The 26,885-nt window shown below is 36.1% G+C and overlaps 4 protein-coding genes across 10 annotated transcripts in view; all 4 read left to right on the top strand.

Annotated features, from left to right (window-relative positions):
- The window catches only part of rnf220b (ring finger protein 220b), a 39,735-nt gene extending 36,099 nt beyond the window's left edge, over window positions 1-3,636 (top strand). For all 6 annotated transcript variants that reach the window (XM_056252289.1, XM_056252288.1, XM_056252287.1 and 3 more), the window contains 3 exons: window positions 1,933-2,041; window positions 3,219-3,293; window positions 3,443-3,636. In XM_056252289.1, coding sequence (XP_056108264.1) covers window positions 1,933-2,041; window positions 3,219-3,293; window positions 3,443-3,514 — 256 coding nt within the window. In that variant the 3' untranslated portion in view covers window positions 3,515-3,636. The remainder of the gene's footprint in view (window positions 1-1,932; window positions 2,042-3,218; window positions 3,294-3,442) is intronic.
- Window positions 3,637-5,918: 2,282 nt separating this feature from the next.
- On the top strand, window positions 5,919-11,999 carry guk1b (guanylate kinase 1b). 2 transcript variants are annotated; one of them, XM_056252291.1, is made up of 9 exons: window positions 5,919-6,009; window positions 8,147-8,262; window positions 8,371-8,412; window positions 8,641-8,718; window positions 11,008-11,104; window positions 11,200-11,338; window positions 11,425-11,509; window positions 11,584-11,669; window positions 11,777-11,999. In XM_056252291.1, the coding sequence occupies exons 2-9, from the start codon at window positions 8,151-8,153 to the stop codon at window positions 11,807-11,809; spliced, it is 672 nt and encodes a 223-aa protein (XP_056108266.1). In that variant the 5' UTR covers window positions 5,919-6,009; window positions 8,147-8,150; the 3' UTR covers window positions 11,810-11,999. The 2 variants fall into 2 exon arrangements, with proteins under 2 accessions (XP_056108266.1, XP_056108267.1); XM_056252292.1 differs by lacking the exon at window positions 8,641-8,718.
- Window positions 12,000-14,936: 2,937 nt separating this feature from the next.
- armh1 (armadillo like helical domain containing 1) lies at window positions 14,937-20,466 on the top strand. Its single transcript, XM_056252252.1, has 12 exons — window positions 14,937-14,983; window positions 15,720-15,944; window positions 16,045-16,113; window positions 16,371-16,537; window positions 16,773-16,969; window positions 17,834-17,918; window positions 18,003-18,119; window positions 18,474-18,546; window positions 18,664-18,793; window positions 19,023-19,100; window positions 20,110-20,191; window positions 20,332-20,466. The coding sequence occupies exons 2-12, from the start codon at window positions 15,739-15,741 to the stop codon at window positions 20,358-20,360; spliced, it is 1,233 nt and encodes a 410-aa protein (XP_056108227.1). The 5' UTR covers window positions 14,937-14,983; window positions 15,720-15,738; the 3' UTR covers window positions 20,361-20,466.
- A 480-nt stretch (window positions 20,467-20,946) lies between these two features.
- mutyh (mutY DNA glycosylase) lies at window positions 20,947-26,747 on the top strand. Its single transcript, XM_056252282.1, has 15 exons — window positions 20,947-21,147; window positions 21,257-21,384; window positions 21,853-21,892; window positions 21,994-22,067; window positions 22,149-22,190; window positions 22,278-22,349; window positions 22,464-22,577; window positions 22,752-22,849; window positions 22,932-23,076; window positions 24,655-24,745; window positions 24,838-25,020; window positions 25,122-25,267; window positions 25,423-25,572; window positions 26,245-26,286; window positions 26,389-26,747. The coding sequence occupies exons 1-15, from the start codon at window positions 21,039-21,041 to the stop codon at window positions 26,518-26,520; spliced, it is 1,566 nt and encodes a 521-aa protein (XP_056108257.1). The 5' UTR covers window positions 20,947-21,038; the 3' UTR covers window positions 26,521-26,747.
- Window positions 26,748-26,885: the final 138 nt, after the last annotated feature.

Below are 26,885 nucleotides of genomic sequence, written 5' to 3'. Positions count from 1 at the left end.
ATATGAAGAAAAAATCTGTGGCTACTTCAGTTTCATCACGACTTTAATGTACACTTTAAAATGCATTATTTTGGGTATACATCCTAAAATTTTGCTCATTACAGAACACAATAGCAAAGCTATTAAAATGGAAATTGTTTGAAACCAAATAACCAATCCTAATTGATTGAATTGGTATACAAACACTGTTGGAGCTATGGCGTAGTGGTTTGTGTGCACATAGGTTATTATGATTCAAGTGCATCCATCCACTCTCCTCCATCCTCCTCTCTCCCAGCCTCTCCAACATCCATGTCATTTTCTTGGAAGAGATCTCTGCTGGATCATGATACAGCACTTCTTAAATCCTGTTGGGAAAAGAGATTTGAACTTCTTTCTGTGTGCACTGGGACAGATTTTTATACATTACTAATCGTGCAACTGAGGTCAAGTTTACTCATGGAAGGAAGGGACACATGAGAAATTACACATGGTTGACCCATTCAATAAGAGTCACACAAATCAGTTCTTTCTCAGCGGGGTCACATAATGGCGAGTCCACTGAAGCGTGTTTGACGTTTCGGAGTGAATCATTAATCAGCTTGATTGATACATTTATCAGTTGAGGAGTGTCAGATTGCAGGGAAATTATAAAATACTTTTTAATGATTCTAAATGTATTATGTGGCTGTGATTTGTATATATATTTGCATGTTCACCCACAGGTTAGAGATGTTGCTGCATCATCACTATTAAAATAACAAGGCCTCTCTCTCTCTCTCTCTCTCTCTCTCTCTCTCTCTCTCTCTCTCTCTCTCTCTCTCTCTCTCTCTCTCTCTCTCTCTCTCTCTCTCTCTCTCTCTCTCTCTCACTCTCTCTCACACACACACACTATTATATTATATTAAATTTTTTATAGGCCTCTTGCATATTCCATTGTTCCTCATGAATGGCTAGCAACATTTAATCTTATTTGAAATAAATAAATAAATATCTATCTATCTATCTATCTATATATATATATATATATATATATATATAAGTCTGTACTTCTGTAAGATTTCTGGTTTGCAGCATGTTTTTGTACCTGATCCGTCACCACTCTCCAATAGGTATTTAGCCTGAGGACGAGAGCAGTTATTTCATATTTCCACCAGACAGCTACAAGAGAAAAAACAGCATTCATTATGCTTATATTTGGCGGCTATTACATGAGGCATTTTTGATGGATCACTTAAACCCCCTGCTGTCATAGTTCAATTCCTGGGAGCTGATTAAATGGGGATGCGTTGGCCAGGATGTTCCTACCGGGGATTAGGGGGCTCTGAGCGAGTGTTATTTAATTGTGGGGAAGTGGAAACACTCGAGTGAGGAAGGGTTAGTGAGGCGGGAAGGAGGACCGTTCCTGACAAATGACAGCACGCCGCGGGGCGCTTGCAGCCCGGCCCTGTGTGGACACGCTAATAAAGCAATTACACTGAGACAATGTTTGCACACTGCGTTGACATGTCTGTCCCTCACCTGCTGTGCCGCTACAAGGGAGCATCTTATGCTTTTTGTGCCCACACTAAAAGTTATATAATTATATTGTACTTTTAATAGGTCTACAAGTTACCGTACTACAAATATCTGTTGTTTTTGTTTTTACTTTAGTCATTCTTTCTTTTCATTCTAAATTTGGCAAACATTTTTTTACATTTAACATTTACATATGTTGTGTACGCTCTTCATATTTTACTGTCCGATGTGGCAATATAATCTAGAGAAGCGCACACTCATGTATTACAATGTTGAATTTGCTTCTTAATGCGCCTCATTTAATGATGCAATCTGTCTTCTGATTACCGTTCATGTGTAATTTAGAATTCATAACGTTGCCTTCAGCGACAAAGCCCTCAGCACGCTGTGAGTCTCTAATCAATCTCTGATGGATTTGTTCTTTGTTTCGTTTAGCTTATCGGATGACCCCTCCCTCAGTACGCTGGAGGCCCTGAAAACACGGATCAGAGATCTAGAGAAGCAGTTCACACGGGGGGACAGATTCAAGTGTCTCATCTGCATGGTAAGTTTGAGCTTGCTGTTTACATATTTATTTAAAAAGGACTAAAAACATAGTAATAACTAATTGCAGATAAATGTTAATTATATGTATACTTTATATTAATTATTTAAACACTATGGTTCATAAGTTGGCGGTTGTTAAACATTTCTGTCAGGACCACTATCGTCAAATATGATTGACAATTAGCAGTTTGGATTGGCGGTATGGTTCTGTTCTGGGCGAGAACTCCCTGCGCATCCATGCAGCCTAGCATGGATAAGAGCAGGGAGAGCAGCAATAATACCCCCCTTAGGGTAAACAGAACAGAACTAACATGGATGTATTGTAGATTATGTCCATATTTTAATGTACAACATAATTTGAGAATTTAGGCTGATTCAAGGGGAATCAGAATGCCAAATTCTGACTGGGCGAGAGGAGGAGCTGGGGATGGAGGAGGGTAATTAGCTCATGAGAAACACAATAGCTGTTGATAATACTGAAGGAGCTTATATATGTGATAGACACTGTACTGTATTCCTATTGGTAGACGTGGATCAGCTGAGAGTCAGCCAATGCGAGCTTGACTAACGTGACCTGCCAGAACTGACGCTATACGCTTGATTTTTGGTATTTTATGCTCACCAAGGCAGCATTTATTTGACCAAAAATACAGTAAAAACTGTCATATTGGGAAATAGTATTACAATTAAAAATAACGGTTTCATTTTTTTATATTTTACATTTTTATTTATTCCTGTGACAGCAAAGCTGTTTTTTGCAGTCTTTGGTGTCACATGATCCTCCAAAAATCATTTTTTATTATCAATGTTGAAAGCATTGTGCTGCTTAATATTTTTGTGGAAACTGAAACTTTTTCTCAGGATTCTTTGTAAATGTCTCTACTGTCCCTTGCTGAACAAAAGTGTTAATTAAGTGTTTACTCTTACTGACCCCAAACTCTTAAACAGTAGTGTTAGAGTGTGTTTGTGTGTATACAGTATATATATATATATATATATATATATATATATATATATAATTAAAAATATATAGTGTTCAAAATTAAGACAGCTCTTTTATTACGCTAATTAAATGTATATAATAATATAACTTGACATTAAGCTGATGTAGGTTACATTTGTCTTATTTATGTACATTTATTGTGTAAATATATATTTTTCTAAAAAAAATTCAGGACTCCTACACTGTACCTCTGACCTCCATCCAGTGCTGGCATGTCCACTGTGAGGAATGCTGGCTTCGCACCCTGGTGAGATACACAACTGTACTTTCAAAAGATACACATACTGTACAAAAGATTTTCAGCACAACCACATGACTTGAACAAGTGAACCCTGTGTGTCAGTATCAGTTGTTTTTGACTGTTAAATTATCTTCATTGGTCCCTCTTTCTCGCAGGGAGCAAAGAAACTTTGTCCACAGTGCAACACTATCACCTCTCCCGGGGACCTGAGACGAGTGTATTTATGAAGAGTTATAGCTGTCCTGTCATCTGCCTGTTTGCACTCTACTCAAACGAATCACTTTTACTGAGAAGAACCTTTCTGGGCCCATGCAAAACTTAAGAGTACATCTTGCCCAAAAGAGTCATTTAAAAAAGTTCCTGTTGGAATGCAACCCGGTTAAGTAAGGACCACTGTGTTCATTTCTTGATGAAGTGTAAATCTCCACAAATATTGTGCTGTAACAATATTGTAAGGACAGTAAAACTGATCACAAAAAGTTGTTTTTATGTACAAAACCTTGTTTTATAAAATATTGTTAAGTTATTCTCATAGAGCAATCTGTCCTATAGTTTTGTGAATGTTTACACTGAAGAACTCTTTTCTAATTTGGATCTAGCAGTGTTGATATATTAAAAATGGTAAACAATTAACATTTGAATCATTCATAAACTGTGTTTTGTGTAGAATGTGCAAAAGAGCAATGAATCTTGTACATTTATTATCCATAGTTATGTAACTGTTATTTAATAGTGAATGGGATCTTTTAAATATGGTTTAAGATAAATTATCATTTTTTGCTGATACACGTGATATAGTGTAATAGTTTATTTCATGCATTTAAAAAAGATAATTGTGTAAAATCTCAAAGACAAGACACTGAACATGATGCAAAATTACAAAGCCATGGATAAATAAAAATAATTTTTACTACAAGGTTCGGCAACAGATATTCTGAGTTAAGTAAGTTCCCTGTATATTTTCAAAATTTTCTCTTGTTCTTCAACTTTTATCTAAGACGCTGTGTAGATGTAATTGTCTACATTCTTGTAATGAACTACACTGATATTTGTATTGATATATATCGTACTGTATGTACAGCAGAGTTGCATCAAGGAGCTTCCCTGTGTTGAGTTGATTCCTAATGCAGTATATGGACGTTGAGGTTGATCTCTGCTTATCCTTCACTCCTCCCAAATGCCAAGCAGAATAAAGGTCTCCTGACACTGAGTCACTATAGGCTATGACATTAGGACTCAAGGAACTCAGATCAGAACTAACAGAAAAACAGTTTCCTTTGTGGTATTTTAGCAATAGTTTTGTTACTAGACTCTCTAGTCAAGATACAACAGGTAACTGAAAGATTGTAAAGCACTTTTTTGATAGAACTGAAATAGAATGAAATGCAAAATCAGCTTTGTTTTACGATTATGTATTTTGTACAGACTCATCTGTTTTTCTTTGGCAAAAAAAGAAAGAAAACACAATAAACTAAAGTTATTGTCTAACAAATGTCATTGCTGTGCCTGTGCCCTAAAATGGTTTTCAGACTGGATCACATGAGTCAGCACCATCACTAGACCTAATGACAGGATTTGGCAGATGCTTTTATTCAAAGCTATAGTACACACATTGCATTAATACAGTATGTATACATTTTATCAGTTAATGCATATCAAAGCCATTGTGGCATTGCCTGCACTGTTAGAGACACTATAGCAGGTGAGTAACCTCAGCATTTCCTCTTGCCCGCCCTTCAGTCTATTTATCGCATCACAAGTATCTTACCACCTGGCCAGTTCGTTATAGGCATTCTTAAAGATGCCTTTAATGACTGCCCTCATAAAAGGATGTCTGTGGCTGCTGTCCTGACATATCTTTAATTAGCAGCAGTATACGGACACTTGTCTGTGTGGATTTAGGTTAGCATTGGATTAGCCCCGCCATGTGTCTAATGCAAAGGAAGTTACTGCTGCAACACTCTTACAGTGTATTTTACCTCAAAACTCCCTAATGTGACAAAACACGCAAAAAAAAAAAAAAAAAAAAAATCCTTAAGTTGTGGGATGTTTATAAATACTTCCGGCCCCAGCGACCCTAATTAATGAAATGATTTTCGGACGTTTTTCAAGGGATATCTTAGCAGAAATAGCATGACTACTAATGCAGCCATTAGGGAGGAGATTTATGGAGAAATATGCAACTTTATATGACTGTCAACTGTGTGGAAAGCCTTAATCGATTTCTTAAATAATATTTGTAGTTGTCTACGCATTGTATTATATTATGGATAGTTTAATATCAATATTTATATAATATTAATAATAATTAAAAATTGCATTTCGTGTTTTTTAGTTTGATAGATCAGAACTCAATGGTTGGTGAATTTTATTTGTAAAATTCCATATTGTCTTGAAAATATAAGCTATAAGCACACTAAATATTTATCAAGGCTGTGTTAATATAGGCACATTATAGGATTTGACATTGAACATTTTCACCATTATTGCTCAGGAAAAACAAGTGATGATTAATAAACTATTAAAGGCTTTTCAAAGTTTAGTATGATTAGTAAGTAACCCGCTATCATTGTCATAACAACAGATACACAAGACCTGCGATTTGATTGGCTGAGAGTCAACGGAGGAGGTGGTAATTATAGCTGGCAGTAAGCTTTGGCAGTTAGTCAGTTAGAAACACTCACTTGCATAGTCACTTCACATTCTAACCTGCACAGACCAGGTAAGAACAGTTTTTCCTTCTTCTGGTGTTCAAAATTTAGAGGTCAAAATTTACGGTTTATTGTGATGTAAATGAAGGTTTTTAAAAATGCATGAAATATGTTTAATCTGAAAAGAAATACCAGACACACACATGTTATGGATTTCATTATTTATTTTATTTTATTTGCTATTCTTTTATATAATTATTTGTTTTATTATTTAGTTTGCAAAAAATAAAACCATATTCATTTGTATTCATACACTAGTCAAAATATGACATCAAGTCTCAAGGAGGTCCATAACAGGGATTTTTTTTATAGAATAAACAGAGAGCAGAACGACTGTATGTTTATTTTGCGTTTTCCCAGATCAGATTGTGTGTCCAGTTGGTTTGTTTAGTCTCCTGCAGAGTCCCTAAAAAATGGACCGGACATGATTCAGACATTGTAGAAAACATTGAGACAGGCATCAGGTCACTGGGCCTTTGTCATTTGGCTTATGCTGGGTAATCCTCTTCATTGGCCTAACCTGACATCATTAAGACATTTTCATGGTACTTGACATTAACATGTAAATCATGTAAATACTTTGCAAAATTCCATTAAAGACACATTATTTTTAAAATATAGGTTTTTATCTGTTTTGAGCTGCCAACATCATCAACAAATTTGACATTTTTAGAGTTACGTTAAAAACGTAGGCCTACATGCTTCCATTCTGTTTTATAAACTATGCAAAAAAAAAGAAAGAAAAAAAAAGATATAATAATTTTTCTTCGAAAATTGGGAAATTGTCTTGTTCTTTTTTACTTCATCTGTCCTGCTCTCCATTACTAAGGGCCCAGTCCACAGACCTTAAAACAGAATCACTAATCACCCGGATCAGTGGATTAGTTCCTGAGCTTCTCTGTTGGAGACACAGCCGTGCAATAGGCTCAGTGTTTGTCCATGTCAGCTTCTCTAGCTTAGAACTCTCTCTCTCTCTCTCTCTCTCTCTCTCTCTACTGGGCACCAAGAAAAAAGCTTCCTGCTTGACCTAATCCATGTTCAATATACAAGGGTTTTTTTGGGGGTTTTTTTGGATGTGATTTAATAATACAGATTTTTATATACTTTTAAGTATAAATTACTCTTAAACATCTTTTATAGCACTAAATGTCAGATTGTAGCATGCTACAGTATATCTCTAAAACTATACATTTATTGAATTTTGATAATTTCATAGTCACATGTACAGCACAAAATCCTCATTGCAAGTGAACCCATATTTAATGTATTCTATTTTACATTTTCAAATGTAAACATTTACTAGTTTAGGTTTTTGGCGATGAAGATATGTCACGCAACCTGTCCGTGTTGGTGTCTATCTAATTTGGCTGCTTGGTATAGTGACAGATGGAATGCTGACGAAATACAGTAGAGTTCGCCAAAATACTGTATAGAGTCTGACTGGACGAATGACTTTTGATGTCAAAAGATATGGGAAGCATTTCACCTCAGTTGTAAAAGTTGATATGCCTTTTTATTTTGCTGCCCTGTTTATGTAATATTGATAGCATTTAATTACGCTACCATTCAAAAGTTTGGGGTCAGTAAGATTTTTTATTATTTATTAAGTTTGTTTAAATATAATGTATAAAATTACAATATTCTTCTGTTTCAAATAAATGCTGTTCTTTTGAACTTTCTAATCATCAAAGAATCTTGAAATATCAATATCTGGGTTTCCACAAAAACTTTCAACAAATGTTTCTTATTAACCAAATCAGCATATTATAATGATTTCTGAAGGATCATGTGACACTGAAGACTGGAGTAATGATGCTGAAAATTCAGCTTTGCCATTACAGGAATAAATTACATATTGAAATATTTTATTTTGTAATAATATTTCACAATATTACTGTTTTTACTGTATATTTGATCAAACAAATGCAGCCTTGATGAGCATATTTCATATTTCTTGGAGAGACTTATTTAAAAAAATTTACATTTTTTTAAATGTGTATAAAACATAACCCTAGAACAGACTTGCGACTCATTGAAATGATGTGTATTTATTGACCAAAAACCAAGTCAGTGAAAGTTCAGCATATCATACAGTAAGTGGCTTAAAACCATCATGTCACAGATGCATCTGTTTTGATTGTCTCGCAGAGAAATGTCAGGACCCAGGCCTGTAGTTCTGAGCGGTCCATCAGGAGCTGGGAAAAGCACCCTGTTGAAGAGACTCATGAAGGAATATGAAGGGGTTTTTGGATTCAGTGTCTCTCGTATGTATCAGCATCACAAACAGATTATAGACATCAAAAGACAAGTGACGCAGATGCCAAGAATTGTGAATGAATAGTTTAATAACTTGAACTCGCTTTTTTCTGCAGACACCACCAGAAATCCTCGGCCAGGAGAGGAAGATGGAAAAGGTAGGGCAGGATTTCCACTTTACAACCATACTAAAGGCTTGCTTTATCAGTGATGAATTCACATTCATTTCGAAAGGTCCTCTACCCAAAACTGTCTTACTCACACTCCTTTGCTGCTTCTTACTCCCAAGTGAACTGTTTACATTCAATTCCAAACATATCGCCACATTTCACATGGGTTGAAATTCCTCTTTTTATTCCCCAATGTGCCTTTGTTGTTTTCTCTAGGGCTGACTTGTCTCCCAATGCTTCTGGGGGCTACATTACTTCCTGTAGCAGACATCCTATCCTCTGTGACATCTGAAGGTGTAGATTTGTTTTGCATTATCGGTCGTAATTAGTTATCACTGATTATTCACATATTTAATGTGATGAGAGATTAACGGGGGTTACTTTCATCTTTCTCAAATCTAAAACTTTGGAAGTCAATTACATTTTAGGCCAAAATGACAGCTATGATTGTTAACATCACATGAATGCCAGTGTGCACTTTGGAGTAAAAAGCCTTTGAAAATAGCCCCCTGTGTTCCCTAGTGGTTTTCCATGTATTGTGAACTATGACATCACTTCCCCACATACCCAGAGACAAATCATTAGCATCACAACCACACAACTTTCAAATTAATTTTTGGGACAGTCGAACAAGTCTAATTGGTAACCTGGGAAAAAATATTCATACAAAGAAATAATCAACAATATGTATAGCCATTTTAAATCTGTTATAGGTCACTTGGGCAAACTCTGCTCATTTATTTTAATGCAGATCACTTCCCCAGCTATCAGGGAAAATTCTAAGAACTTTTTGGCTAATGTTCTGGCAGGTTTCGCTCAAGTTATGAACCAAAAGTGTTCCAGTAAGGTTAATAGAATATTCGTTCAAAGTTATCTGGTCTTTAATAATGTTAACACAAAAACATTATTTATTCATCATTCATGGAAATCTTTTTTTCTGAAACGTTTTAGTTGGACGTTCATCTAACATTTTTTTAAATGTTACTACTTGTTTCAGAATGTAAAGGAACATTAACGTTTTCATTACTTAATATGAACATTACCAAACCGTTCTTAGTAGGCCCTACTTATTTTTGTTAGCTGGGTCAAAGGATAGACTGAAAAATAACAGATGAAAAATAGCTTAATTCAAAATATATATTATTTGAGACTTTAAGGTGGAGCGGAGATATACGGCATCTAAGATTTTTATGCAACTAACCAACCATTGCTGTTTTTATTTTTTGTGATTCTTATGATGTTTTTCCACAGACAAATGTTGTTATGCTAATGGACATTGCGGTGCTGCCATGGATTATGTCAGTGTTTTGCCCTCCTGTAGCAGTGAATTATTTGTCTTGTGTTGTTGTTGTCTGCAGAATCATTACCGTCCCGCTTTAGATCCCGTCTGATGTGCTGTAGTGGAGTTAAACCACCAGAATGGTACGAATCCAGCAAAATGCAGCACTAGAGCTTTCTCATGGGCTTTACGTGAAGGATTTTGTGTGTGTGATTTTAAAAGGGAAACCAATTGTATTTTAGAAGTTTTACGGTAACACTTCAGAATAATGGTCCGTCATTAATAAATAGCCTATCTATGCAGGAAGTAATACAGGACTAATGAGTAGCCTACTACTACATTAACAGCTACATTAAAGCTTCTACTATTAACTAATATGGAAACAAGCTTAACTCATCATATTAAATTTAGGAGATAGTTCCTTATTAGGTAATCAATATTTACTGAATGAGATTGGCATCATTAAGAGGTAATAGGTAGCCTAACTATGACAAATAATAAAGAATTACTAATTAATTACTAATCACAACATTAATGTGTCTGAGACATTAGCAATTGTCTTCTTTTACTCTCAACATGGTCTTTAAAATAATGGTCCAGATCACTAGTTCCTGCAGAGTCACTAGGTTCACTTGAGGAATAGTGGTGCATTTTATGACTATTTTCAGAGTATTACATATCAGACACACGATAATGTTCTTAATAATTTGTCGGTTGGTTAGCCTAATAGTTATTATTGAGGCTAATCTCATTAAGTAATTATTGATTACCAAATAAGGAACTAAATTTGATATTAGGCTCCTTACTGATGAGTTATGCTTGTTGTTTCTATATTAATTAATAGTAGAAGCTGAAGTGTTAATGTAGTACTACTTATTAGTCCTGCAATACTTCCTGTATAGTTACTTATTAATGACAGACCATTATTCTAAAGTGTTACCAGTTTTACTCCCACCATTTTGTAAGATATACAGAACGGAGATTCTGAAATAAACATTTGTCGCCCCCTGCTGACCATAATAGAATATTGTTGTTTAGCTGTGAAAGACTTCAGAATTGTTCGTTTTACTTCATCCAAAAATGAAAATTCTGTTATCATTTAGTCACCCTCTGAAAGTTTTTTCTTCCAAATATTTATTTTAATAGTTTGCTAGTACTTGATCATTTAAAATAGCCTATGTCAAATAAAACTTTCAGGTCATTTGATAAACAACAGACTGACTGATAATACTCTGAAGTGATATCTAAACCATAATTTGGTTGGTTTTACAATTAATCTTCACTAATTTCTGCCCTCAACCCAGATTACCACTTTGTCACCAGAGAGAACATGCAAGAGGGAATCGACAAGGGCGAGTTCATTGAGAATGCAGAGTTTTCTGGGAATATGTATGGAACCAGGTAGACTACATTTTATCTCGGAAATTGTCATCTGACATCTGATCCTTGTGAAACAATTAAATGTAATTGCTCATCAAATGTATTGTCACTTGCAGCAAATCATCCATAGAGGACGTTCAGGCACAAAACCTCATCTGCATCTTGGATGTTGACATACAAGGGGTACAAAACATCAAGAAGACTGATCTAAACCCCATTTATATCTCCATTCAGCCACCTTCAATGGAGATCCTGGTGAGCTGATAAAAGATCTCAGTTTTATACAGCTTTTAAATGGTCATAAAATACAGGAAGATGGTTCAGAGTATATTTTTGTACAGGAAAAGCGTCTGAGGGACAGACAAACCGAGACAGAGGAAAGTCTACAGAAGCGTCTGGAGGCCGCGAGGATTGACATGGAGCTCAGTAAGTGACTCTCTCAGTAAATCAGCTATGCTTGTGAGAAGACATTTATTCCCTTGTCATTTTCTCCTTTGCAGGTAAGGAACCTGGAGTTTTTGATATTGTAATCATTAATGATGACCTGGAAGGAGCCTATGAGAAGCTCAAAAGTGTTCTTGTTGAGGTAAAACTATTTCATCTCTGTAAAAACAATTGTGTTGACAATGACATGCATGATTTTTATTATTTAATAAATAAATAAACAATGAATTGTTGATTTTTTTCCAACAGGAAATTCAGAAGGTGCAAGATGCCAAGAAATAGGAAAGGATATACGGGACTTTTCACGTTTTTTCCCGTCAACACAGGACATGAAGCCTTTTTTTCCAGCCTTGTACAGTGTATATAGCCTAGTACAAGTGTTGGTTCTCATGTTAGACTCTAAAAAGTCGATTGGCCTAAAGGGTTAAACATCTCAGTCTCAGTTGAGGACTCATCTCTATAAACTGTGTGAGAATGTGCACTGTAAACCCCAATGTTATCATTAATAAAGAAATCAAGTTATCATAACTTAACATTACTTACAATAGCAAGTTTTTGCATCAAAAATGAAACAGTTGTGTTTAATGTACTCATTTGGCAGCAACAGTCTTTCAGATTAAGATTTTAAGTGTTATGAACTCAAAATTTCAAGTTATTTAAATGATTCACTATGTGTCGGTTTAATATGATTGGCCGTGCCTGAAATTCTGCCTTGACAACACGCTGATTGGTCGATACACAAGGCAGTATTTTTTTTGTTCATCGTGAATTTGTTGATGCAGGCAGCAGGCCAGAGGGACTGACTGACACTGCATAAAACAGTCATTTAGGGGTTAAATCGGTCCTGTCCATCACGTACAGACATTTCAGGCCTCGCATTTGGATCAAGACTTTCAATTCCTGACGCCTGTAAATGGAATCTTTTTTTAATCGACGACTGTCTCGAGTCTCGACTCTCGAGCCTGTTCTCCCCCCTCCCCCGCAGCAGCCCCTGACTCACTGTAGTTCTTCTTGCGCGCGCAGAGCGTCCGGTATTTTCTGAGGCTGAGAAAACGTATGGTAAGTGTGAATTCATAAAACTATTTTAAATAACATGTTTGCCAGAACATAACATCACAATTTGTTCAATGTTGTAACAGTTTTTTTAAACTGTATTTTCTAGCCCGACGTTGTTTTCGAGCCGTTTATTCCCGCCCTGCTCCATTCAAATCTTGCGCGCTGACAGCGCCCGGTATTTTCTGTGAGATTTACATCAGACTAAGGTAAGTGTGAATTAATAAAATCATTGTATAATGTTTACCATAACACAACGGCAAAGTTTTTCAATGTCATATTTTTTTCTGAACTGTATTTTAGCCCATTGCCTTCAGTTACTGCGTGCACTGACAGCGTCCTGTTTTTCCTTTCCAGACATTTATATCAGACGAAGGTAAGTGCAAATAAAAACTTTTTCATAAAACCTTTTTAAATAGAGTATTTAACAAAAACATAAGATTGAGTGTTGTTGATTTAAATTGAGTGCGTTTATGTTTGAGTTGTTAACGTATTCTCCTTTGACAAATCAGCAGACACTTTCTTCTCAACTGTCCTCAGAGGCTTCAGAAACAGTAACTCACTGAAGGAAGAACTGCAGCTGACTTGATTCATGTGAGGCAAACAAGTTTTTTAGCAACATACTTAAAATGATATCATAATTGTTGAAGTGCAGTGTAAATTTCACTCCTTTTGTTTGTTTCAATGTTCTAGTAAGTGTAGAAATCTACCATGTACTTAGTTTTATTATGATGTAATTTACTGTGTATATATATATGATTGTTTTTAGGCCAGGTGGTAAACGCTGCCATTCTTCACGAATAGGCTACTGCTGCTCTTCAAAGATCTGAGTCATCAATAAGGTAAAGCACACAGAAAGATTTTTTGTTTGAATACAATTCAGTTTCCCAAGTTATCTTGTATTTTATTTAGTTACTGAAACGGCAAGAAAGCACTTTGACTTGCTTTGATTATTTCCATTCTTGTTGCTGTCCAACTAGCAACATTCCTTTGTATTGTTACATTTTTATTATTATATCACTCTAACCTGTGCTTAAACAATGAGTACTGTACGATGTATTAAAAGAAAATGCGTCTTAATTATTTTTTTTATTTTAATCACAGGATCCTTCGATCCCTGCCCCAACCATTCATCTAAAGGACTGCGCAATGAGACCCTTTGGACCAACAGTGGCAGTTTACCCAGGATGAGATCTCGCTGATGTTAGCCTGCAGTACTGACACATTTTTTGGTTTTCCAGCATATTTTGAAATTTTTAACCCATTCTAAAAGTGACTGTATGATGTTGAGATCTATCTATTGACACCGAGGACAACTGAGGGACACACACAACTATTACAAAGGGTGAAAGATAAGTAGATGACAATATTTACAATAACAGACAATGTCTGTTGTTGTTCATTACACTGTGTTTTTAATTGTTCTGGTCAATTGTTCTGATCTGGTCAATTTCACTTTTCAATTAAAATTTTTAATCAATTGATTTAATTTACTGCAAGTATTGTAATTGTATTTTTTACTGATTAAATGTTAATATACAATGTTCAGTCAGTATGCATTATAGAAGTTAAGATATGTAATGTAAGCCTAATAAAGCTGTTGTGAAAAACAAAACTTGGTTTAATGATTTATAATTTATTTAAAATGTATTTAATAATAACTAAACAACAAAATATAACCTGGAAAATTTGAGTTTACTCCATTTGCCTTTTAAGTTATCTTTACTTAAACATTTAAGTTAATTCAATGAGAAGACCACATTAGGTCAACTCAATTAATTAAGTTTGAATTTTCCCATTACTCAAAAAAACTTACGCAACCACTTTCCTCAAATCATTTGAGTAGTCTCAACTTATTAGGGTTTACAGTGTGTGCACCTTGTATAACGGAGAGAGAAAAACTGTGTGGTAACCCAAAATGAGTTGAGTAAGCGTATTGATGACAATAGTTTGTTTATCATCAGCATGTTAGTTCTATAATAGAAAAATGATTGTTTTTCAATAGCCTATTTGTGATTTTTTTGTAGAGAGCAAAACTACAGCATGTTTGACTCTCAGGTAACAGGTTTAAATGTAGCCTATTCTGTTGAATGGTTAGTTTGAGTTGCACCTCCATGTTTATAAATTTGTGTTGAATATAAAATTATGTAATTTTTGGTTTAGCTAAAATAAAATATTAGAAAATAAAACTAAAACTACATTTAAACATTTCTCCATTATCTTTTTTTTCTTTTTCTCGTTTCCCCTCTGATTAAATAGAAATAAGAAATAAAGTAAATAATCTCTTCATTGATTTTGTTATAAACATGAATCACATTTTCACACCTCTGACCTCGAATGTGCCCAAACGGACACCGTAAATGTCAGCAACCATGGAAACCGCAAACATCTGCGGAAGTGAAGGTGAGTTTGGTTTTATCCATAGACAGTAAAAGAGGTTTTATCATAGGTACATTCAGGTTGATTGGGACACTTTTTGTTGTCTCTCAATGGCAAAAAGTGTCCCAAACACCCTAAATTCACCTTATATGTAGGCTAAATTATGTCTATGGGTTTCATGGTGTTCTAAATACGCTGTTACCTGGTAAACAAAACATAAAACTGTTAAGATTTGTATACTAAAGTAACGAATTTAATTATCTTTTTCTGAGTGTGCGTTAACGTTAAGTTACAGCAAATGGGAAACAACCACAATCCGACGAAAGCTGTTTTATTACCGTAAACAAAACATTTATAGCCTACTGGCAAATTAATTACATTCGCGTTTTCTAACTAACGTTATTTATAATGGAGAAATTGACAATATGCGGTAACTGAGTTTTTTGGTGTAATTCTTCGTTTAGTGTCCGTTCTATGTTCAGACATTACATGAGCTTAATAGACATTGTAGGCATAAAATGTACAGGCTTCTTACTGTGTTTTTGGGGAGACTGGGATCACAAACGGGCCTAATCCATAATACTTATTTGGGGGGTAACGTTACCCTACAAGTTGTCGCATTTTTTATGTATTGTGATTGTATTAATCTAAATCTATTAAATATAGGCTATCTAAAATTTATGTTACAAATCTATTAATTATAATTTCCAAAAGTACAAATATGTTTACATTAGCTCATGTTTTTCATCGTTCTCCACAGTCTGTGAAATGCTTGAGTCATGTCTAGCAGTAAAGAGCAGACATCCATCAGTCAGGTGATGTGTTTCCTCCATGAGTGGGACCAGGGCAGTAAGACGGTGCGTAGTCGAATGCTGAGGGACTTTCTGGCCAAGAACACAGGAAAGACATGCCCTGAACTGGAGCTTGAGTTTGCTCAAGTTGCCAGCCTGTTCCTTGCTCGGCTCACTGCCTGGATAAGACTAAGGTATCCACGCATATGGTCATGCTTAACCCATCTGTGCTCCTGAATCTCAGACTAAAACTTTCAGTCATGCCATATGCATCCTTAATTTTTTGGTTTCCAGCTACATGTTTGGATCGTGTCTAGACCTTCAGCTGAGAGCATTGGGTGTTTTCCTCTCTGCCAATAGCAGGTAAAAGACTAATATAATGTAAGTACTAGAGGTTAAATATGCAAAGTCAAAAAATCAAAAATCCCACAATAAACTGTATATTACATCACTGTACCTTACACAATAAAAAGCTCAGCTTTAGCAGTAAACCTTCAAAACAAGAGAAAAATAATGCAGAATGACAGCTTTTCAGTAAATAAAAGCAAATACACAAGCACCAGAAAACAGAAACGCTTTCTATCCTAACATGGTATCCTTTTGTTTGTTTGCACAATCAGTCATCAGTACATGATTGAGTTTCTGGAGGTGGGTGGAGTGCTGACCCTGCTTGAGATTCTCGGGCAAGACAAACTCAAAGAAGAGGATAAGACAGAGGCTCTTCACCTGCTCCAGATCATCGCCAACTCGGGCCAAAAATATAAAGAGCTTATCTGTGAAAGCTACGGTACTCACACTGCACAAACGCTCAACAAACTAACAATCAAAAAGTGAAACAGTTCTAGCTCATTTTTCATTCCTGACATTTTAAGGAATGAGAGTTTGCAGCATTTCCATAAAATATTCTGAGGTTGAAAAACCTTGGATGATCCAATCTGTATATGTTTTGAAGGTTGGGGATTTTGACAGGCAAGTTCTGACACACACTCACATTCTCACATCTGTTCTTCTCTCATTGACAGGTGTGAAGGCTGTAGCTGAATGTTTGGCCAAGTCTGAGATGGAGGGGACTCAGGGGACCGCCGCCGCCCTGCTAGAGTCTTTGGCCCATGGAAACCCCAAATACCAGAATCAGGTGTACAAGGGCCTGATCGCCCTGCTGGCCTGCACCTTACCAAGAGCACAGCAGCTTGTTTTACAGATTCTACGTATAGTTCAGGTACAACAGTGTCGCAGGATGGCAATCAACATCAGAGGAATTGTTTTAATTGTAAAAAAAATAAAAAAATACTATTGTATATTATGTATTTATAGTAGTGGCCAAAAGTGATGTCCAGAGGGGCTATTTGTTTTTAATACAAGATATTTATCTGACAAAATGATTTTGCAAAAAAAAGCTACAGCTTTTATTTTACTATGCAAAAAAATAATGCATAGAAAAACAAAAAGCTCACAGGAAAAATCATACAGGTACATTGACTACAACATAATAAGTTATTAATAATTTGTTGGTTCTCTCTTGTTTTTGCAAGTTCATAATTGACCATTTGGACAATAAAGATGCTAGCACAATTTGGCATGTTTCATTGCGTTATCACTAATAAACAATTGATTCCAAACACTAAGCAATATGCTTATAAAATCTTTAACACTTTTTAAAATGATATTGGATTAAAAGGTTAAAATGTCAATTTTCCTAGACCATACATCACTTTTCGTCACTACTGTGTTTGTGTAACATTATCTTTTTTATTAAACATCAATATTTAAATTAACATTAATATGTTAAAAGTATACATTGTATGGGCTATAACTGATCACTATTTTCTATCACCTATTAGCTTTTTTACAGCTCACTTTAATCATCCTGTTGTGTGACAAATTAATTTGTAAAAGTACAAATATTTGAAATAGTCTTACTAATAGTAGATGAGCTCATGAAAACTGCATTTATGATAAATAAATATATACTCTAAGAACTAGAAAAATAAAATGGTTTTAAAATAGTTTTAGATCATATACTGCATATGGGGATGTCATGCATGAAATGTCAGCATATAATTTTTGTTTTGTTTTCGTGCAGCCCATTATAAAAACAGCCCATCATAGCATAGTGGAACCCTTACTGAATCTGCTGAGGTCCCTGCATTTAGAAGTACAATATGAAGGCAAGTGTACATTTCAAATTTGGCATTGTTGTCTACCCTTCTGTGAAGCTCACTGGTTCATTTTCACTTTTATTTAACTTCCAGCCATAGAACTGATAACAGAGCTCATGCAATCAGAAGTTAGACCAGCTCTGCTCAGGGGTCTGGTGGCTTTTCTCAACCCAGCTAAAGAGAGAAACCCCAAACACAAGATTCTGGATGGTATGATCTGTTGCTCATTTTCTCTTAAATAAAGCAAGGCATAAACGTTGTGTAACTGCCAGGGTATTTGTTGTTTGCAACTGAAACAGTGGTTCCCCAATAACAATACTGCTTTGAATTATGACCACATTGCTTTGCAGCGTGGAGACATCATGAATTTAACCTCTCAATTCTTACCTTTTGGGCTTTGTAAATTTATTTGGAGCACATGCAGACGAGATGAGAAACAAACATGGATTGTGTCTTGAATTAACATCTTTCACTGTTGTTGATTTGTCTGTCATGAGAGTCATAAATCTGAGAGTCCAGTGTTGTATTTGAGATTCAGCTGAAACAGTTTGAGTGTTTTGTTAGATACAGAGGTGGCCAAAATGACGGATTCGCTCCCTGTGCTCCTCCTGCAAGCAGCTTCTGCAAAAACCATCAGGTAAAATCAGTGACTTTAAACAATGGATACATTCAAGACAAACAGCATGCAAAATATTATATAAGACATGCTGATCTGTGTGTTTATTAGGTATGGTATATTGACACAATGTTACAGGATTCTGGCACAGAGAAGTGAGGAGATATCTAAAGAACTCCTCTCTCTCAGAGTGATCCATCACTTACTGTATGCAATGGGTAACCAGGAACATGCAGATGCCCAGAGACAAGCCAGCCTGGCTTTGGAGGTACAATTAAAACATCCTCACTCACTCTCTGTCACTCACTCACTCACTCACTCACTCACTCACTCACTCACTCACTCACTCACTCACTCACTCACTCACTCACTCACTCACTCACTCACTCACTCACTCACTCACTCACTCACTCACTCACAAATGTTCATTCTGCATCAGGCATAAGTAAATGCAGTATTGGGCAAGAAAATGATATTAATGTGTAATGTCTGTTTAGCATTTTGTGCGCATGTATCCAGTGGTGGAAGAGCATGTACGCAGAGGAATGGGCAGCACACTGTTTGAGTCTTTTATGGTGAGGTCATTTCCTGTTTTGCTGATTCACACACACACGCACACACACACACACACACACACACACACACACACACACACACACACACACACACACACACACACACACACACACACACACACACACACACACACACACACACACACACACACACACACACATTGGGTTTTCTTTTTTTATGGGGACATTCCATTGACATAAGGGATAATCCACAGCTAGCTGTGCATCAAACAATTGTAATGCACAACGTGGAGGCAAAGAACCACCCGACGTGAAGCTAGCCATGGATTATCCCGGTTATACCATGGTCATTTGCCAACATTGACAACTTAAAGCTGTTATTGATGTTTTCAGCACAAAATTTGACCGGAAGGTTAAAAAATACGTTTTTTTTCATCAGTTACGGCTCGTTAGATCTAGCATTCTGCCTGCTTTGAATCAGACACAGAGATCAAGTAGTGCTTAACATTACAGAGAGAGATGTGCGTGTGAATTACAGTACCTGTGTCTGTGCAGCATCGAAGCTGTGAGTTTAATGTGGGTTTAATTCCTTTTAAAACAGCGCTGTTACCTCCCCGTTGCTGAGAAATACAATGTAGCAAATCAGTAGCAAAGCTTTTTTGTTAATAAAAGAAGCGGGATAGACTTGATAAGTTTCTGTGCTCCTGAATGTTTCTCCGTTTGTGTGAGTGACGCATGTGTGCAACTGAACATCAATAAAAGGTGATTAAACTGGCTTGGAACTATCTGTGCATTAAATGGTTTTATTTCACACCTTACAGTCAATCAGAATCAAGTATTCAGACAGACCACGGTATAATGATTTTTATACTGTACAAACTGTACATTATATCCCCTAACCCTACCGCTAGTCACTTTAAACTTTCTGCATTTTTACATTCTCAAAAACATAATAAGCTATTTTCCTCATGGAGAAATTTAAATATAAATATGCCGTTTGCGTTTTCACTTAAAGAACAGTGTGTGTTTTTCTTCATATTGTTTACAGCACAATGCTGATGAACTGCATTTAAGCATGGATGATATTCAAGCTGACATTTTACGATCAAATAAAGTAAACATTTCATGTGGTGAGTTGATAAATCTCAAGATCGAGAGAGAGAAAGCCAGGTTGTATGCTTTTTCATTATTTGAATTGATGCTTAATTTCGACCATTGAAAATGATTGTGTATCACAATGTCCTTTCATTTTCCCCTTATTTTTCTGCAGTGCTTGAGGAACAGATTTCAGATTCTTGAACACTGCTTAAAACAAGCTTCAAAATAAGAGCAAAATTATTTGTGGTATTTTGTTGTTGATGATGGTGTTTTTATACATATAATAATAAAAGTGGTCACAAAGATATAGTGAACAGTCTTCTGTATTTCTTTGGTTCACTTCAATATGGTTCATTACAAAACGTTTTAAATTATATATCAAAAAAGATTTCAATGGCTATGTGATATAAGCATAATAAAGTATGCAAATGATAATATTCAAATTAATAAGATACTATATGCATGTTATAAGTCAGGGTTGAAATATGTATGTAATCAGTATGTAACAGGGGGTGCCTGCTCTGTCTTTGGGTTCTTCCAAGGCCTGAAAAGGTTGAAGATTCATTATTCAGTCAGAACACTTACAGGCTTTTGACCACGCAAACATTTTTTAAATATGCAGTGACGAGGCGTTCCAATGTCAACTATTGGTTCAAACACGCCCCGCCCTTCAGGAAGTGAAACAGAAGGCGGGAACGGTACTGCTGCATGTTGTGAAAGATTGCGTCCCTTTCTTAGTTACTGTCAGCAGTATGTTATAATGTGTGATAAAACAATTTCTTTAACACACTGATGTTTTTTCCCCGACTGATGTACTTGTTTCAGTTTGTGCTTGATCTTAATCTGAAGTTTTAAGTAGTGAAAGATTGGTTCAGCGCTATGAGCAGGTTAAGATCAGCAGTGCAGAAGGGGAAGACAGCGGCTCTAGAAAATACAGATGTGGTCAAATCCAGCATTAAGAAGAAATCAAAGCATGCCATTAAAGAAGGTGAGTGGCTCTCTTTGTGCTACTGAGAGACACGACTTCAAGGCAGCTCCATGTTTGCCTTTAAAATGTTATAATGTTTGAGTGTTTCTTGATTTCTTATTCCCATCAGAGGAACCATCTGAAACTGAACCTTCATCATACCACTTTTTCCATGATCCATCTGAAATCTCTCTTTTCCGCTCTCACCTTCTGCAGTGGTATGATCAAAATAAGAGAGAGCTTCCCTGGAGAACATTGGTAAAGGCATCTAATATTGTTAATGATCAAATAACACAATCTAACACTTTGTACATCATTTTTGACCATATACCTGTACATTTAAAGGGCCCATTTAATGTACAGCTACCTGCACTCAAGATTTTTATTTATTTATTTAACTGCAGAAAAAAAGATTATAGGCCTAAAAATAAATATATTACATATCTGTGAATTGTCTATAAAACCATGTATATTGTTTAGTTAAAGTTGAATTATTAAATTCAACATTTTCAACAAAACGTTGGCTGCATTAGTTGTGTCAGTGGCTTAACTAATGCTTCAAAATGAAGGAAATACCATTACAAACACTATTACAAAATGTTCAGAATTGTTTAATTGCATTTAAACATTCTAACCTTTTCTTGACCTGTTTATAAAAAGGAGCAGGAAAACATTGAAATTTCATGTGGATTTTTTCCTAATTGTTGTTCTTATGCTGTAATACAGGCTTTGACAGAACCAGATGTTAATATCAGGACATATGCAGGTATGAAACAAAGGGTTTTAATGTCATGATAATCATAACCTAAATACTTTTTTATTGTTAAATCATTAATTCGTTTTTTTTCTTTCTCATGCCGTTCTCAGTGTGGGTCTCAGAGATCATGTTACAACAGACTCAAGTTGCCACAGTGATAGACTACTATAACAGATGGATGAAGGTAGACAAGCTCCTTAGGTGTGATTTCTCCTCTCACAGCTGCCACACATATTTATGCTGTTTCTACGTCTTTATTTTTTAGAGATGGGCGACTGTGGAAAAACTTGCTGCAGCTACACTGGAGGTGATAGTTAAATCTATAGACGTACACAAAATAAACAGGAGACGACATAGTGAGCATCTGACAGTTTGCGTTGTTGTCTCCCTCCAGGAAGTGAACCAAATGTGGGCTGGTCTTGGATACTACTCTCGAGGACGCAGGCTGCATGAAGGCGCTCAGAAAGTAGGTTTAAACGTAGTAATGTAGAATCTAGATAAGATTTAGATGTTTGCCTTTTTATATTTATGTAATCTGCACATATTATAAAGAAATTTTATGCATGATTCTTTAAAATAGGTGGTGTCAGAACTGAATGGACAGATGCCAAAGACCACAGCAGGACTACTGAAACAGTTGCCTGGGGTCGGTCGTTACACCGCCGGGGCGATCGGTTCTATAGCACTTGGACAGGTAACTGTTTTTTATTGATGCATCTGATTTGGACCACTTTCAAATGTGGTTCTTTATTTATTTACTTGCGTGATCAACTGAAATCTTTTGTTGCAGCACTGTATTGCCAGGGTATTAAACACTGATATTTAGCTGTAAATGATGTTTGTTCCAACGGTGTTTGTTGTTCTCCAGGTGACGGGTGCAGTTGATGGAAATGTCATTCGAGTTCTGTGTCGCGTTCGAGCCATAGGAGCGGACAGCAGCAGTCCCACTGTAACAGATGCTTTATGGTACTGTATTTATTGTTAATAAAATTTAGGTCTAAGTTGTAAAATGTTGGATTTAATTGTGATGATTATTGGCCTATTTCAGGAAAATTGCTGATACACTTGTTGACCGAGAGAGACCTGGAGATTTTAATCAGGCTATGATGGAGTTAGGGGCCAGAGTCTGCACCCCAAAATCCCCTTTCTGCAGCCAGTGTCCCATTCAGTCCCACTGTCATGTATTTAGGAAGGTACTGCTGAACAGCTGTCACCAATATACATTCACCGGCCACTTTATTAGGTACACCTAGTTGTACCAGGTTGGACTACCTTTTGCCTTTAGAACTGCCTTAAAGTCGGCATGAAATCAAATTTGACAAATCTTCTTTTTACATGTAATATTGTAGTGTTTATTATAAATGATTTATCTGTGCACTTCATTATTTTTTTTAAATTCATGTACCCTTATAATCTTTAATCAAATACATTACCCTTCCCTCCCCCCTCGAAACGACCTCTCTTCTCTTTCGGTCACGTGCCATGGCGAAAGGGTGCGGCCAGAGCCGATGAGGGTGCGGCTATCGGTGCACCGCCTCTCAGAGAACCTGCTCGTATAAATTTGGGCTGATTCCTGCCTGAAAATTTAGCTGCTCGTCCTCGTTCTCGTCCTTCATGGGAGGGTAACGGTGGGGAGTCCGGTGGAGAGAAATCCTCCTCAACTGAATGTAAACTGGCATTCAAATCTGCCTCCATTTTGTTTGCAACGCCCAACCTCCAACGATCCAATCAATTCCCGAAGGACGAAATCAAGCCCCGCCCTACATCTTTTTCTAATTTCAGAAGCCGTTTCACTCGGATATATGTCACAACAAGGAAAAAATGACAATCTCAACTTCCGTTTCATGCCGACTTTAATTCTTCATGGCATAGATTCAACAAGGTGATGGAAACATTCCTCAGAGATTTCAGTCCATATTGACATGCTAGCATCACACATTTGCTGCAGATATGTCAGCTGCACATCCATGATGTGAATCTCCCGTTCAGCCACATCCCAAAGGTGCTCTATTGGATTGAGATCTGGTGACTGTGGAGGCCATTTTGAGTATAGTGACTCATTGGCATGTTCAAAAAAACAGTTTAAGATGATTTGAGCTTTGAGACATGACACGTTATCCTGCTGGAAGTAGCTATCAGAAGATGGGTACACTGTTCATAAAGGGATGGACATGGTCTGCAACAATACTGTACTAAGTACTAAGGGGCCCAAAGAGTGCCAAGAAAATATCTCTCACACCATTACACCACTAGCACCCTGAACCGTTGATACACGACAGGATGGATTCATGCTTTTATGTTGTTTATGTCAAATTTTGACCCTACCATATGAATTTCACAGCAGAAATCGAGACTCATCAGACCGTGCGGCCTCAGTTTCCAGTATTTCAGAACCTGCGGATCTACCTGGATTTTCACACACAACCATCTCTGTAAACCCCAGAGATGGTTTTGTGTGAAAATCCATGTACCGTAGATCAGCAGGTTCTGAAATACTCAGACCAGCCCGTCTGGCACCAACAACCATGCCACGTTCAAAGTCACTTAAATCACCTTTCTTCCCCATTCTGATGTTCAGTTTGAACTTCAGCAGATCGTCTTGACCATGCCTACATGCATTGAGTTGCTGCCATGTGATTGGCTGATTAGATATTGTGTTAATGAGCAGTTGTTGAACAGGTGTACCTAATAAAGTGGCCGGTTAGTGTACTTCCTTGTAAAACTGTCAAATAACCTATTATATATAACATTATCTGTCTCTTATATTGTAGGTGAGTATTAAACAAGAGATTGACTCCAAAAGACTTCTAAGTAAACTTGCCTCAAATCTCAATAACTCTGTTCCTGACATAGAGAATTGTTGTAAGTCTCGTTTAAGAAAAATCTCTCATTATTCATACATCAGCTCATCAAATTAAAAACCCTGTCTAATGTCTGTTCATATTCTCTGACAGTGGCCGGTGACAGCTGTAACTTGTGTCTATCAGAGGACTGGGACCCTCAGCTGGGGGTGCAGAATTATCCAAGAAAGCCTGTTAAAAAGGCTCCACGTGTGGAGCAAACACTAACCTGTATAGTGGAACGTAAGCGTGACGGAGAAGAGATGGAATATCTGCTCACTCAAAGACCAAGCAAAGGTGAAACAGCAGTTTTGACTGGATGAATTAGTAATTTCTTCCAGAAAATATAATAAAATTGCACAATTTTGGATTTACCGGCATGTGTTTGCCTTTTGCAGGACTCTTGGCAGGGATGTGGGAGCTACCCAGCATGCTCTTGGAAGCTGATGTATCTGAGAGTAAATATAAAGGCTTGATATGTGACATGATGCAAAAACTGCTGGAAACATCCCTGGACACTCACTCAGTGCAGTTTGTGGGAGAGGTGGGTTTTTTCCCAAATCATAATATATAGAATAGTTTCAAACTGATCAAAATTAAATTAACAAACATGTGATTTACATCTTTGGTCATGTTGTGCACTTCTTGTTACAATGCACGCATTTGATATTCATCAATGTCTTCTGTGTTCTCTGTCAGGTGGTTCATATTTTCTCCCACATCCATCAAACGTACATTGTCTTTTCCGTGCGTGTGTCTGACTGGTCAGATAGAAAGCGAGAGCAGAAGACCTGCTGGCTCAGTAAATCTGCTCTGCATGAGGCGGCTGTATCCACTGGGGTTAAAAAGGTTTGTGTGTTGTGTCATGGATGTCACCGCAAAGCCAAACTAACCAGTGTTGTTGTAGTAAACTAAAACTTATATAGCTTTCTCTATTTGAAATAAATATGACATGAAATAAAATATAAATATATTAGTGCTGTCAAATCGATTAATCGTGATTAATCACATCTAACATAATTTTTTTTAAGTATATAATATGTACACAAATATTTACAAAACATTTTTTTTGTATGCTATTAATCGATTTGACAGCACTAATAAATATATGAATATTTATTATATTATATAAATCCTGCCTTGGCAACTAACTGCAAGAAAATAAAGTACTAAAAAAAATTTAAACAGGGATAAAAATATTTAAAGCGAAATAGAAATGTAAAAATGACAAAAGTACAGAACAAAATTGCTAAAACTTTAAAATGAAAATACTAACACAACACTGAAACTACCCTGAAGGAGGCCAATTCAATTTTCAAAAATTCTGTTTTAGTTTTACTAAGATCTGACTAAAATAAGGCTAAATGAAAGACTTTGTAATGTGTTTGTTCTGAATAGTTATTAAATTATGGTTTAGTGTTACATTCACTTGTGTGTTCAAGAAATGTGTATTGATATACAGTATGTGTTGTTATTATTATTGTCATTTTGTATGTAAATCTTGTATATTTAATTACACAGATTATGAAGCTCTATGAATCTTCAAGCAAGGCGGACATCAAGGTATGTTTTCCTGAGTTTGCATGTGCTTTATATTTTGCACTGCTTGGCATTGATTTAAAAAAATATGTTATTGTCCTGTCCTGACATTTCACACTCTTTAAGGAAAAGAAGAGAAAACCCAGCCCTGAGAAACGGTCAAACAAAATAAAAAAGCCAAAGAGTGCTGCTACTAATGGAGGACCCAAACAACTCAGCCTCACTAAATTCTTTTCTACCTCAAAGGCAACAGCTTAAAGCCAAACCTGTTGACAGAAGCTACTCTGTATATTAAGTTTTGTGGTTATCATGTAAATTTGCTATCGTGTCAAGAGAGTCACATATAATAACACATATTACCTACATCTGTTTTATTTTTAAAGCGATAATTCATTGTTATGAGGTATGTTTTTAAGTAAATAATAAATGTATAATAACCCTGATTTTTTTAAATCCAGAATAAAAGACAGCTGTTTTTAAATAAATCTTCCCTCATATTTCATGATATATTTATTTACAATATTTCTCACTACTTAGTTTAATTTAGCTGCATACTTTATTATTATTATTTAACAGCCTTTAGCCAAACAGGTAAATTAAATAACAGGGTCATGTTCCTTTCA

This window comes from Rhinichthys klamathensis, unplaced genomic scaffold (genome assembly GCF_029890125.1).
Source record: "Rhinichthys klamathensis goyatoka isolate OS25496 unplaced genomic scaffold, OSU_Roscu_1.1 h1tg000094l_1, whole genome shotgun sequence".
Taxonomy (NCBI): Eukaryota; Metazoa; Chordata; class Actinopteri; order Cypriniformes; family Leuciscidae; genus Rhinichthys; species Rhinichthys klamathensis.
Note: the sequence above shows the minus strand (reverse complement) of the source record. Positions and strands in the feature narration are given on the sequence as shown.

Coding starts and splice junctions, on each gene's coding strand:
- guk1b (XM_056252291.1), top strand. CDS start 8,151: ATGTCAGGACCCAGGCCTGTAGTTCTGAGCGGTCCATCAGGAGCTGGG. Junction 11,339..11,424: donor CACCTTCAATGGAGATCCTG/GTGAGCTGATAA, acceptor ATTTTTGTACAG/GAAAAGCGTCTGAGGGACAG. Junction 11,510..11,583: donor GAGGATTGACATGGAGCTCA/GTAAGTGACTCT, acceptor TCTCCTTTGCAG/GTAAGGAACCTGGAGTTTTT.
- armh1 (XM_056252252.1), top strand. CDS start 15,739: ATGTCTAGCAGTAAAGAGCAGACATCCATCAGTCAGGTGATGTGTTTC. Junction 16,538..16,772: donor GCTTATCTGTGAAAGCTACG/GTACTCACACTG, acceptor TCTCATTGACAG/GTGTGAAGGCTGTAGCTGAA. Junction 16,970..17,833: donor AGATTCTACGTATAGTTCAG/GTACAACAGTGT, acceptor GTTTTCGTGCAG/CCCATTATAAAAACAGCCCA.
- mutyh (XM_056252282.1), top strand. CDS start 21,039: ATGAGCAGGTTAAGATCAGCAGTGCAGAAGGGGAAGACAGCGGCTCTA. Junction 21,148..21,256: donor AAAGCATGCCATTAAAGAAG/GTGAGTGGCTCT, acceptor TATTCCCATCAG/AGGAACCATCTGAAACTGAA. Junction 25,268..25,422: donor CAGTGCAGTTTGTGGGAGAG/GTGGGTTTTTTC, acceptor GTTCTCTGTCAG/GTGGTTCATATTTTCTCCCA.